The 13,564-nt window shown below is 55.3% G+C and overlaps 1 protein-coding gene across 3 annotated transcripts in view; it reads right to left on the reverse strand.

Moving 5' to 3' along the window:
- Nucleotides 1–13,564, reverse strand: part of HSPG2 (heparan sulfate proteoglycan 2) — a 101,940-nt gene that overhangs the window by 59,233 nt on the left and 29,143 nt on the right. For all 3 annotated transcript variants that reach the window (XM_068539109.1, XM_068539110.1, XM_068539108.1), the window contains exons 2-5: nucleotides 7,166–7,301; nucleotides 5,905–5,949; nucleotides 189–298; nucleotides 29–87 (exon numbers count right to left, since the gene is read on the reverse strand). In XM_068539109.1, the coding sequence (XP_068395210.1) occupies nucleotides 29–87; nucleotides 189–298; nucleotides 5,905–5,949; nucleotides 7,166–7,301 (350 nt within the window). The remainder of the gene's footprint in view (nucleotides 1–28; nucleotides 88–188; nucleotides 299–5,904; nucleotides 5,950–7,165; nucleotides 7,302–13,564) is intronic.

The raw sequence follows: 13,564 nt of genomic DNA on the forward strand, positions 1-13,564 counted from the left end.
ACCCCCCACGCCAGGGGACCCTTCTCACTTGATGAACACCACACTGACAACCTGGTCTCCAGGAATCTTCAAGTACTCTGACTCCAGCTGGAGAGGGACACAGCACCATCAGCCTCCAGATCCCTTCACCCCACCTTCAGTCCTGCCCTGCCATACTCGGGGAGCTCCCCAAAGCCCCTTCACCTCACCGTGTCTACCACAGCCTCGGACACCTCTCGGAACTCCTCGGAGCCTGCATCCTCCAGCTGAGGGCTGTAGTCGATGGAGCGAGTGAAATTTACCAGGGCTCGGAAATAAACTGCAGAAAGGAGTGGTGGGGGGGTCACTATGAGGGGCCCAGCCTGGCAGGTAGTGGCCTCAGGCAGCTGGGCCAGTGGGTGGAAATGGGGGGGACGGTCCCCAGAGGCCTCTCGCTGAGGCTGACACCTGTGTACCCACAGCTGTGCCCAGCACTGCCTGTAGGAGAGCACATGCTGCAGTGGCCCTGGCAGGCCGCCCAGGGGTCAAAGCCGAGGCCCCACCCTTGACTGAATGGCTTCAACTAACAGGGAAAATGGCCCGATCCAGACACCAAGTGATAGTGCAGAAGAGACCTCCACTGGCTCAGAGGAAGGCTGGGTAAGAAGGGGTGGCTTCCAGAGCAGGAGGACCTGGCACAGAATTTTTTTTTTTGGCCGCGCCGCGCGGCTTGTGGGATCTTAGTTCCCCGACCAGGGATCAAGCTCGGGCCCCCCGCAGTGAGAGCACTGAGTCCTAACCACTGTATCGCCGGGGAAGTCCCCCTTTTTTTTTTTTTTTGGCACAGAAATTACTCGAGAGTGACCGTGACATGCTTCCCCACCCCCCCCATTCATGCCAGTCATCGCCCTCAGGGCTCAGCTCAGTCACCACCTCCTCCAAGAATACTGCCTGAGCTGCCCTCCTTTCCCAACCCTGGCTGGGTAGAGGCCTCTCCTCTGGGGGTCCCCCAGCCCCTTGGCTTCTCCCATCAGAGCACCTTCTACCCCACGTGGCATAGATCCTGCCAGAGCATCATCATAAAGATCGTGGGTTCTGAGGTCAGCCGCACATCAGGCATGGACCTTACCTCTCTGAACTTCTGTTTCCCTTTTGGTCAAATGTGCATATTAATTACATTTACCACACTGGGTTGCTGCGGGGAATAAATGATATCATGCTTACAAGGCCATCTCCCTGTGCACGAAGATGCAGCGCCTGGCATAGAGCAAGTGCTAGGGAATCAGAAGCTGTTGTCATCTTTCTACTGCCAGACTATAAACTTGATGGGGGGAAACCTTGGATCTCATTCACCCTGTACCCCAGTGCTCGCATAGAGCCTGGCACAGAGTAGGTGCCTAATAAGTGATTGCTGAATAAATTCATAGCAGATTGGGGTGAGCATACACTTACAACTATTGTTTATTAAGCACCTACTATATACACTTTATGCACATTAAATCTCATAATGTTCAGAGTTCATAATAGAAGTTATAAATATGAGTTGCAAATGAATCATATATATGTACACACACACACGCACACACACACACACACACACACACACAGTGCTTAGATCAGAGCCTGGCACATAGTAGGGGCAATATAATATGAGCTATTACTATATGAGAGGCAGTATAGCTTAGTGGTTAAAAGCTCAGCCTCTGGAGCAAAATTTCCATTTACAATTAAAATAACTTAAAATTGCCCTGTGACCTTAAGCAAGTTACTTAATCTCCCTGTGTCTCAGTTTCCTCATCTATAAAACAGGGACGATGGTAGTGCCCACCCCAGAGGGCTGTTGGGAGGATGAAATAAGATAATGAATGTAAAATGCTTATGGCAGTACCTGGCGCACACTAGGGGCTGCATGCATTAGCTGTATTATCTCTGGTCTTTAAGACAAACTGAAGGAATGGATTTGGTTTTATTTCTTCCCATCTGAGAGAGGCATTCATTGCTTTATCGAATCTATATTGAAGGTCTTTCTTATGCTAGGCAGTGTTCTAGGGGCAAGGGATATAGCAGTGAACTTCATAAAGATCACTTTCTAGGGGGAGGAGAAAGGAAATAGAACAAATGGGCAAGGAATATACGGACTATGAGGAAAAAAAAACAAGGGCTGGGGGAGCGGGCGTGCTGGGGTGGCGGTAGGTCGCTACTTCCCCAGGGCGGCCAGGAAGGCCTCTCCGCAAAGGGGATGCTTGAAGGCAGAGAGTAAGGCACGGGGAGGCAGCTGAGAGAAGAGCACTCCAGGCAGAGGGGACAGCAGCTGTCCCTGAGGCAGAAGTGGGCTCTGAGAAGTGACAGACGAGCAGCGCGTGGGCAGCAGAGCAGGGAGTGGCACTGGCTGGGCCTGTCCTCTTTCCCCTTTACTCTGTCCGGCAGGTCCACAGGTGCGCACGCCCTCTGCGCCTGGACCCTCCCCCTCTGCGGCTCACGGAGCAAGTCCTGGGCGCATCAGGCAGCCTAGCAAGCAGCCGGAGGGAACTCCTGCACCAAGAGAAGGTGCTTGTGAGGGCAGCGCCGCCTGCACTGCATCACGGGGACCATGCTGGGCTGGGCTCCGGGGTGCCGGGCGGGCGGGGCCCCGTGGGCTGGAGTGTGAGGGCCGCGAGCTTGGCCACAGAGGCCTCTTGTGAGCTGGCACAGAGGCCCATTGAAAGTCCCCCACCCTGGCCCCTGGCCTCAGCCCTGCGGCCCAGCGCGGGCGAGGAGGCCAGGCCTCTGCCCAGGAATGTGCCCGCTGTTGGGGGAGGGGGCTGAGGCTCCACAAAGCCCCTTTCTACTAGGGCCTGGGAAGGGCACGGACCCTCCAACCTGACCCCACCCCCTGCCTTCTCCCAGATCAGGGGCAGGTCAGGATGAGCACACCCCCTTTTCCACCCTGAGCGGCCTCCCCGTGGCAGGTATCCGAGGGCTGGGGCAGAAGGTGAGTTTCAGGAACCAGCCCCCAGAGCTGAGGGTGCTGATGGGGAGTGATGCAGCCCGGGGTGGGAGTGCTTTCTGGGCGCCTGCCTGGCTGACCAGCTCCACGCTGGCCCTCATCTGACCCCATCTGGACAGCTCAGTTGGAGCCAATGGCTGGAGGGACGGGAGGCCCAGAGCTGCCCGGCACCCCGAGTGGGGTGGGGAACGCACACCTGACCACCCCCAGTCCCGGAGCCAACTACCCCACCTACGCTCGATACCCAGTCCCTGCTCAACAGAACTCCTCCCCCACACACCTGGGCCCCCGAACCCCAGCCCAGTCCCTCTGGGTCCCCAGAATCAGCGAGGCCCGAGGCCCTGGCCTTTTCCCCGAGGGGTTGCTGCACCCATGCTGCCTACACCAGGGGTCCGGCCCACTGTGCTTAGATTGTGTGCCCGGCTGGGGCCTGGCTGCCTCCTGGGCAGGGGCAGGGGAGAAGGTGAGGCCAGCTGGGGTGGGGACAGAGGCAGGCCTGGCCCCAGACCCTGCAGAGAGGTGCCTCTGACCCTCAAGTGTGATCAAGTGCAGGCTGGGGAGGAAAAGAAGACAAAGGAGTGAGAGGAAGAGCTGGGAGAGAGGAGGGGGAGGGAGAGAGGGAAAGGAGACTCCTCATCGGGCTCCAAGGCCATCACACCAGCCACGGGAGGGTGGCCCGGGGGTGGCCCAGGGCCTGCAGAGAGGGAGGTGAGGAGGGGCAGAGACAGCAGGGAGGTGAGGAGGGGCAGAGACGGCAGGGAGGTGGCGAGACCAAAGGGAGAAACAGAGGGGGGAAATGACAGAGAGACACAGAGACTGATGGAGACAGAAAACAGAAAGAGATGAAACAGACAGAGATGGAGACAGAGACACAGAGAGATAGATATAGGCAGAGACACAGAGAGAAAGTGGTGGGGAGAATGAGAGAGAAAAGACGAGACAAAGGCAGATTGGAAAGAGGGAAAGACAGAGGGACATGGAAGCAGAGATGCAAGTCCAAGAGGTGGAGGGAGAAAGGCAGCATGAGACAGAGACACACAGAGTAGGAAAGAGATGGCCCAAGGCAGGGGAGGGAGGGAGCAGGAGAGACATGTAGACAGTTTGTCAGCAGGACAGACAAAGAGACAGTCAGAAGGTGGAAAGATTGGGCGAGGGGAGGTGGGCAGGGATCCCAAGGTGGGGAGGCAGAGCCAGGAGCTGTCCAGGAGGGGTACTGGCCTGGGGGTGGCAGTCAGGTCTGGGACAGAGCCAAGGGGAGCCGCAACCCTGCCCGAGGGAAGGGGAGAGGGAGGAGCCATCTCAGACATTCCAGGGTCGGGGGTTGGGTCAGTCAAGGGGTGGCCAGGCACGGACGGCCCCATCATGGTCAGGATGGCCCTTGCTTACCAGAGTTAGGAAGGACCTGCCCTTGGGCAAGGCTGAAGCAGGCACACTGACCCTGGGAATCAGGGAGACTTATCTGATGCCTCGTGGGCTGAGATTCAGCCCAGCTGCCTGGACCTGCCCCAGGGGCAGCGGGCTGGTGCCAGCGTTTGGGTCTGGAGGGCCTAAGGCCCCACATCTTCCCATAGATCAGCCCCACCTACAAGGAAAGGCTCCTGCCCTGCCCTTGGGCCCTTCCCAGCCGCTGCTTCCCATCCCCATCCTTCCCCCACCTCTGGCTTCTCCTGCCCTCATAGCTGCTTCTCATGGGAGGAGGTGGGCTAGCCAGGACCACTCAAAGCAGGTGGAGCTGCTGTGAGCAGCCCCCTGGGAGGAGCTCTAGATATTTCTGAAGGGACAGTGTGGACTGGCCCAGGGCCTCAGCAGGCAGACTTGGCTTGACAAGAGGCAGCTCCCAGAGACACATCAGCACAGGCCATTCTGGGGTGTGCATTGTGTGCATGGGGCCCACCTGACACCCACACACAGGCCCCACCCAGCTCCCAGGCATCTGTAGCCCTGCGGAGACCTACACGTGGAAAAGCTTCAGGCAGTGTCTGCGTCCCAGGTGCTGGGAGGTCACAGTCAGGACTGTGCCACCCAGGGGTCAACCCTCCTATCCATACTGGCCCGGTTAGGATGCCACCCTCTGGCATTGGGATGCTCCTGATACGCCAGCCGTAGGCAGGCAACCCCGTCCCTGGAGGGACCCAGGCCAGACTCGCCCCAGGCCTGCTGGGGTGGGCAGCACAGGGATGCAGCGGGGCTGCCCAGTGGTGACTCTGAGCTGAGCTCCATCCTTGGCCCTGATCACGTTGTACCCAGGCACTGGCTCCCAGAGAAGGCAGAAGGAACCATATGGAGCTGCTGGGCCTTGTCCCGAGTAGTTCCTTCTCTCGCCAGAATCCCAGGGTGGGAGGAAACAGAGACTCTGAGCCCCGGTCCCAGCGCTGGGCCAGCTCCTGCTCTGGCTATGCACCTGGAGTGCTGGCAGAGTGGGCAGCTGATGGAGGCCTGATTCCTTTCTCTCCAGGAAGCCCAACCCTCTTTCCCCAACCCAGGAACTTTGGCTTCCCAGCAGGTGACCCGACCTAAGGTAGGTTCCCTCCCAGGTCCAGCTCTTGGCTTACCCGAATGCCTGTGCCGCAGAGCCCCTCTGTCTGCCCACCCCTGCCTGGGGTCCCCCACTCTGCAGCATTCACCCCCAAGGAGGGCTCTGGGGAAGGACTCCACAGCGAGCCGCCCAGGGAGGTGAGAATCTGGCTTTGAATGCTGAGTGGCTGACTTTCAGTCCCCATCAGAACCGGGCATTTCCCAGCACAGGCAGGCACAGAACCTGTCCATACCCAACCTTGCAGGGACTGGCCAACCAAGGCACACAACTGTCACTCAGCGGGGATGAGACCATCCCCATGGCAGGCACAAGGAGCCCTCAAGGCCCTCAGTCCAGGAGATGCCGCCTCTGTGGCTGGGAAGACCTGCTCTGGGGCTTCCCCGGGGGCAGGATGGGGGCCTGTGCGATGCCCCCAGATACTCACCCATCTGGAAGTCCCCGCTGCCCAGGTCTCCGCTGCCCACACCATCTACAAGCAAAAGAGAGACTTATTCAGCAACAACTAATCCTTGTTGAGCACCTACTGGGTGTCAGGCACTGTTCTGGGCACCTGGCACACGGTGGGGAAGGTCATGAAAACACAGCTGTTGCCTCCTCTCCACACTTCGGGAGGGCCGGCCTGTAAAAGCCAGCTTGGAATTCTCCATCAGAGAGGGTGTGGACCAGGACGGATGGGGTGGGTCAGACTGGCCTCTAGGTGAGAACGGGAGGAAGTGGAGTAGGGGGCCGTAATCATCCTCTACTGTGCACTGCCCACCACCTGCCCCTTAGGTCCTGCTCAGTCTGAGCTGTAAGGAGAAGCAGCCACCAGTCCCGGGTCACACAGTTTTAAGTGGAGGATCCTGTGGTCACTGGGACCAGGGCTCAGGACGCATGCAGCTTTTAGCCCATCTCTTTTTTTTTCTGAATTAAAAAAAAATTGAAGTATAGTTGCTGTACAATATTATACAGGTTACAGGTATACAATATAGCGATTCACAATTTTTTTTTTTTTTTTTGGCTGTGCTGCACGGCTTGTGGGATCTTAGTTCCCTGACCAGGGATCGAACCCAAGCCCCCGGCAGTGAAAGCACCAAGTCCTAATCACTGGACTGCCAGGGAATTCCTGTGATTCACGATGTTTGAAGGTTATACTCCACTTATAGTAATTATAAAATACTGGCTATGTTTCTCATGATGTACAACATATCCTTGTAGCTTATTTTATACCTAATAGTTTGTACCTTTTACTCTACCGCTATATTGCCCTTCTCCCCTCCCCTGTACCCACTGGTAACCCACTAGTTTGTTCTCTACGTCTGTGAGTCTGCTTCTTTTCTGTTATATTCATTAGTTTGTTGTATTTTGTCGATTCCACATATAAGTGATATCATACGGTATTTTGTCTTTCTCTGTCTGACTTATTTCACTTAGCATAATGCCCTCCAAGTCCATCCATGTTGCTGCAAATGGCAAAATTTCATTCTTTTTTAGGGCTGGGTAGTATCTCATTGTGTATGTATACACCACATCTTTATCCAGTCATCTGCTGATGGACACTTAGGTTGCTTCCATATCTTTCTTAGTCCATCTCTTGAGGTGCCACCTTGGGCAAGCATTCCTGGAGCCTCTTTAAGGACCAGTGGGAAGAACCCCAATTCCGTCCGTACCCCTTCCACTCCCAGCCACCACAACCCTCTGCTCACCTCCGGAGGCCTCATCAGCCAGGAAGTCCTCATCATCAGAAAGGTCTGAATAGCTCCAGCCAGCACGGCCCACTGTGACTGTCTCTGCATCCTCGGGCAGGGACAAGCCATCATATGCCCTCAGCCCGCAGGTTACCTGTGGGACACCACACAAGCAATTGTGTCAAACTCTCCAACTCCTGCCAAGCCCAGGACCCCTCTTCTCACTTCAAGGGGGGGCCCAGAGTCCCACCCCAAGGCCCTCCGGCAGTTAAATCAGACATGGTTTGGCAAAGACAGTCAGGCTGGGGCTGTACCATTGTTTTTGACTCAGTTTCCCCAAATCTCATTAGCCCCTGCATGAATCCTCAAATAAACTTGTAAGTTTGTTTTGGGCCACACTGCGCATCTTGTGGGATCTTAGTTCTCCGACCAGGGATTGAACCCGTGCCCCCTGCAGTGGAAGCGCGAAGTCCTAACCACTGGACCGCCAGGGAAGTCCCGACAATAAACTTAAAATCACTTTGGTAAGTGATGACTCTTCTTCCTTTGGAGAAGGCAAGTGATATCCAGGACATGAGTTAGACACAGGCAGGTAAAGGGTGACCGGGGCCAGCAAAGATGGGGGATGTGGGCAGGTGACAGGGTGGCCAGGGGCAGCATGGATGGGGGACGGAAGCAGAAATGGAGGGGAGGTCAACTGAAGCTGTCGTCCCCGACAGCAGCCCCCCGTCCCCCCGCCCCAGCGATCTTGGCCACCGCTTTCTGCCTTGGTCTGGCCTCCAAATCTCCAGGCCACAGGGAACACATTGCAGCCATGTTGGAGATCAGCTCTGGCACTTGTGGCCACACTGACAGGATCATCTGTGCACCCAGAAGCGGGGGTGGAGCCCAGCTGCTGGGCTGAACTGGGGCAGGTCAGGCGTGGTGTCAACTCATGTGACCTCGGGCTGCAGCTGAGCCCAGCACAAGCTCCGCCTCGGGCTCCCGTTCCACAGAGGGGCGGCTTGGACCCCGCACCCTGCAGGCCGGCGCAGAAGGGCCCCAGCAGCCATGACCCCTGCCTTTCTTGGGGACGGGTGCGGACAACGAAGGCCTCTTTCCCCTTAGATAAGATTGAGGTGTTTCCAGAGGAGTTTTACAAGATAACTTAGAGGAAAACAAACTCAGCGGAGCCCAAGGGAACCCCAGAGCCCCCAAGCACAAGAGTGCATGGATTCACACACCCAGCCCAGATGGCCTGGCGCGAGTGTCTCAGGCCCTGCCCTGGCCTCAGCCCTATCTGGGGAGCCCAGCCTGACCAGAAGGAAATAGTCTCACTTGTGAAAACCAAACCCAGCCCTCACTGGCTAGACAAGGTGGTGGCAGCAGCAGAGAGGGCCAAAGAGAAGAAGAAAAACAAAGAAACAGCCAATCCTTCTCCCTCCCTGCTTGCTTCCCCAACTTCACACAGCCCATGTCTTGGAGCCTCTGGCCTTTTCTCAGCTGGTGCCTCTTTTTTTTTTTTTTTTTAAAGAAATACTATGAATGGTGGTCTTTTTTATTTATTTATTTATTTATTTATTATTTATTTATTTATGGCTGTGTTGGGTCTTCGTTTCTGTGCGAGGGCTTTCTCTAGTTGTGGCAAGTGGGGGCCACTCTTCATCATGGTGCGCGGGCCTCTCACTATTGCGGCCTCTCTTGTTGCGGAGCACAGGCTCCAGACGCGCAGGCTCAGTAGTTGTGGCTCACGGGCCCAGTTGCTCCGCGGCATGTGGGATCTTCCCAGACCAGGGCTCGAACCCGTGTCCCCTGCATTGGCAGGCAGATTCTCAACCACTGCACCACCAGGGAAGCCCCCTCAGCTGGTGCCTCTTTTGGAATGCCCTTCCTCCTTTTGTTTACCTGGCTAACTCCAGTTCATCCTCCAAAACTCACCTAAACATCACCTCCTCTAACTACTCAGTAACAAAATGGAACAAATTCCATATAGGCCTGGAAACATGGAGGAATCTCAAACTCATTATGCTGAGTGAAAGAAGACAGACACAGAAGACTCCATAGCATATGATTTCACTTACATGAAACCCACGGGGGAAAAGTCTAATCTATAATGACCGAAAGATCTGTAGTTGCCTGGGACCAGGGGTCGGGTGGGGCTGTCCGGGAAGGGTCACAGGAAACCTTTTGGAGTAACGGTCCCCTGGTTATACACAACTCATTCTCATTATTGAATTGTACACTTAAAGTGGGTATGTTTTATTGTATGTAATTTACACCTCAATAAATATGACTCAAAAGAAAATCTCCTCTGGGAGGCTTTGTCATGACTCCTTGGCCTTTCCAGCCACCTCTGCTCCTAGGCTGGGTTCTGGGCCCTCCAGGGCTCACACTGTAATGGCCTGTACCTCCACTGGAATGACAGCACCTTGAAGGCATGGCCTGTGATGAGCTCATCTCTACCTTCTCAGCACTCCATGTTCAATAAATGCTTGAATAAATGAATGGACAAAAGTGTCATCACCTATTAATTCTAGCTGCTTCCTGAACATGACTTGTTCTGAAGGTACCACCCACCCCCGCGCAGTCTATATGCATCTCCCTCCCAGGCTGGGAGCTCCCTGGGGGGAGGGGCTGGGTGGTCATCTTTGTGTTTGCAGTGCTATCAAGCCTTGCGTAATGTCTGCACTGCCCATGTCTTATCCCCTAAAGCCCCTTCCCCGCACAATCCACGGGCATATCCCTCCTCCTGTTCCTTCTTTTTTTTTTAATATATATATTTTTGAATTCACATGTATTTTATTTCATTATTTTTTGGCCACACCGCGCGGCATGTGGAATCTTAGTTCCTTGACCAGGAATTGAACCCGCGTCCTGTGCATTGGAATCGCAGAGTCTCAACTACTGGACCACCAGGGAAGTCTCTCCTGTTCCTTCTTTCCCCTCCCTCTCCCTCTGGACAAGTGCCCATTCCAGCCCTGGGTGGCCAGTAGACTTCTGGGCCATGCCCATGAGGTCTGCATCCAGGAATAAGCCTTAGAACCTCAAGGAGCTGGTGAGAAATAGATTCCTGGGCTCCTTCTCAGAGCCTCTGAGTCAGACTCTCCCCACTCCAGCCGGGAGGGTTAAAGTTGTGCGTGCTCAGGGGATTCTGACACTCACAGGTTACGAACCACAAGACTAGCCCCCTACCAGGGGTTCTCCCTCCTCCCCTGGGTAGGGGTAGAGGGCAATGTTCCCACTGGGTTGGGGGCAGGGGTGGTCCTGAGAAGGCCCTGATTGACCTAAGGGGAGTGAGGCTAGGGCTGGTGCAGAGGCACTGACACTGGGCAGAGGAGGTTAGAGGGGCAGGACCCTCCCCACTTGGGGAGGGCTCTCTTTGTGTCATTGCCACCCCCTCTCCGTCCCCATGGAAGCAAGGCCGTGGAGGGCATGCATGGTGCACAGAGATTCCTGGCACCCCCTAGACACCAGACCGCTGTCTGGAAAGGAAAATGCTGGTGGTAAGCAAGGTCTAGAGCTTCTCCCAGGGAGGGAGAGGCCACCGGGGCTTGGGAATGGACAGGAAATAGCAAAGAGAGAGTCAACTTGGAAAAAATGCTAGGAACACACATCTGCAGTGAGAGGAGAGAATCCAGAGCATGGCGGGTCCTGGACCGAAGCCCCTCCACCCCAGGGACCCCAGGAAATGGTCTCTGTGCATGCCAGCCTGCCCTTGCTTGCAATCCCTACCCCAGGACCCGAGGCTTTGGGGTCAGATAAGGGCCTGCAGCAAGGCACAAGCCAGCAAGAGCAGACTTCACTTGTGAAAAGCTGAAGATCAAAAGGTTTTAACAGCTGTATTTTACATCTGGGAAGGGAGATGAAGCCAGGCTGGAAAGCAGCTTCCAGAAAGAGCCCAAAAGAGCCTGAGACTTGACCGTAGAAGGGAATTTGGATTCAGAGCTGGAAAGTCCAGGGTCTACTTGGGGAATAAAAAGAACTAACATTTATTGAGCACTTACTATGCAGCAGGCACTCCTTTAAGGATTTTGTAGGTGTTAACCCAGGTTAGGTGTTAGGTAGCCCCACTGTAAAGATGGGGAAATGGAGCAGAGTCAGGAACCTGCTTGAAGATCTAGCACAGGGTAGAGCTGGGATCTGAACCCTGGTGGTCTGGCTCCAACAGTTAAGTCCTTACCACTGTGCCACACCACCTCTGTAACGAAGGCTGTGGAAGAGACGAACCAACTGAGGTCACTGAGAGTCACTCCCACAAAGCCTCTCAACCGCAATTCACAGTTTACAGAGCATTTCCTCAGCCTCAGTGCCATTTGACCCTGACAATGACCCCCTGAGATGGATGAGCTGGTGTGGATGGCCCCCACTGGCTGGCAGAGTCAGGATTGTCCCAGGACCTCTGAGCTCCCTACCCCAAGCCCCTGCTCCCCAGGAAAGGACATGGGGCTGGAGCTGGGCCTCTGGGCTGGCCATGAGGCCCAAGCAGTGGGCAGGGCCAGGAGGCCCAGGGCTGGCCAGTCTCCATCCCCAACCGGACCAGCTCCCAGGATGGCTCATGGGATGCCTGAGCTGGCAGCGTCCTGGACCCATACAGTGGGTGCTTAAGGTCCCAAGGAGGGCCATCACTGGCTCCAAGGTCAAAGGCAGAAATAGAACCCAGGTTTCCTGCACTCCAGCCTGTCTCTGGCTGTGAGTGAGCCCTGCTTCCTTCCAGAGGAACCCAGTACTTCAGGCAGGCATTGGAACCGGATGGCGGGGCCAGAGAGGAGGGGTCCAGAGGGCAGACCTGGGTCAGAGAGGAAGGAGTCAAACAGAGAAGGGGATTTTCCAGACCCTGCAGGTTCCTGGTGAGGGAAAGGAGGGGGAAGCTGACTCACACAGGCCAAGGACTGTTCTAGGCTGCTAGGAACAATTGCGTGCGGTGGAGGTGTGGGCAGAGTGCCCCCCCCACACACAATGGCCAGGCACTCCCTGAACACAGGCAGGGTGAGGCAGTGGGGGGACCAGACAGGCAGGATATCAAACAGACGGGGGACTTCTGGGAGGCACCCACTCTCAGAGGCTGGGTTGGATCCAGGCCCTCCAGTGAGGATGAGGTAGCACATGGAGCCCCAGGTCCAAGTCCTGCAAAGGCCCCTTGGGGACCGGGGACATCGGCTGTGCCTTCTTCTCCTGGCCTGGGTGAGGATGCAGAAGGAGCCAAGGATGTCTGGGAAGAGTGTGGGGGTGAAAGGTCAAGCCATGAGAGAGGGGTACAGAAGGCAGAGGTTTTGGGGTACAGGGGGAGGTACAGATACAGATAGTGGGTATGGGGTGTGGGGTTTTAAAAAGGAGTTTTTAAGTGAGGATTGTGGGTCTTGTAGAGGTTACATGTATAGACAAGAGTTTCTGGCGCTGCTGAAATCAAAGCTGTAGGAAGAGACACAGTGGCATGTGAAGAGACGACCGTAAGAATGGTCATTGCCCACGGAGGGCTTTCTCCATGCCAGGCCCTGTCCTAAACACACTCAATTAATCCTCACAGCAACCCGGGAGGGCTGGCACTACAGGGTCACTATCCCTCATCTGCAATAAGGGAAATCCAAGGAGCTCTGAAAACCAAGAATGGTTTTTTTTTTGTTTTGTTTTGTTTTGTTTTTAATAAGTTTATAGCAAGCTCATTTGGTGTCAAGTCCTGACCTAAACTGACATGAAGCTATTAATAGCTTATTCACTCCACTTAGGGTAAACAGTCATACATTTTGCTGCAGCAATATTAACGTGTTTGATTATGGGGTGTTACCCCAGACTCTACCGAGGATGCCACATCACAGCTGGCACATGTTCTATGTCACCTTTCTCAAGGTTGGAAACTTCTGAATTCCAACACATGGCTTACTCCAAGGGTCTCAATTAAGGGATTGTGAACTTATAACTGTTATTTCCATTTTGCAGGCTCAGAGATGGTCATCTGTGTAAATGGGATTAAGCATGTAAGTCATTCAGCCTGGTACCTTGTATACAGTAAGTGCTCCATAAGCATTAGAATTAGTACCATGCAGGGGGTACAGGGTAGAGGTGAAGGGCTGAGAGGCGATGAAGTGATGCACGGGGGCGTGGGATTTGGGCTCAGGCCTAGGGTCACCTTCAGGTCTGGGATGAAGGGAGGGGTCTAGCTCTGCTGCCCAGGCCCTGGGCTGGCTGGCTGGGCAGGGCCCTGGCTGGGGGTGAAGCTTGGTTTCAAGGCTCAAGTTGTCTGCCTGCTCTGAGGTTGATTCTGGGAGGACTGGGGGACTTCGGGCTTCTCCAGAGACATTCTTCCCATGTCTTGGGCAGCCAGCCCATGCTCCCCCCACCTCCCCATGGTCCAGGCCTGGGGCTGAGCCCTCCACCATCCCACAGCTGGGCAGGAAGGCCTGAGCACCGCAGTCCCCAGGGTGGCTGCAGCTGCCTGGAGTG

This window comes from Eschrichtius robustus, chromosome 3, assembly GCF_028021215.1.
Source record: "Eschrichtius robustus isolate mEscRob2 chromosome 3, mEscRob2.pri, whole genome shotgun sequence".
In the NCBI taxonomy this organism is placed as follows: domain Eukaryota; kingdom Metazoa; phylum Chordata; class Mammalia; order Artiodactyla; family Eschrichtiidae; genus Eschrichtius; species Eschrichtius robustus.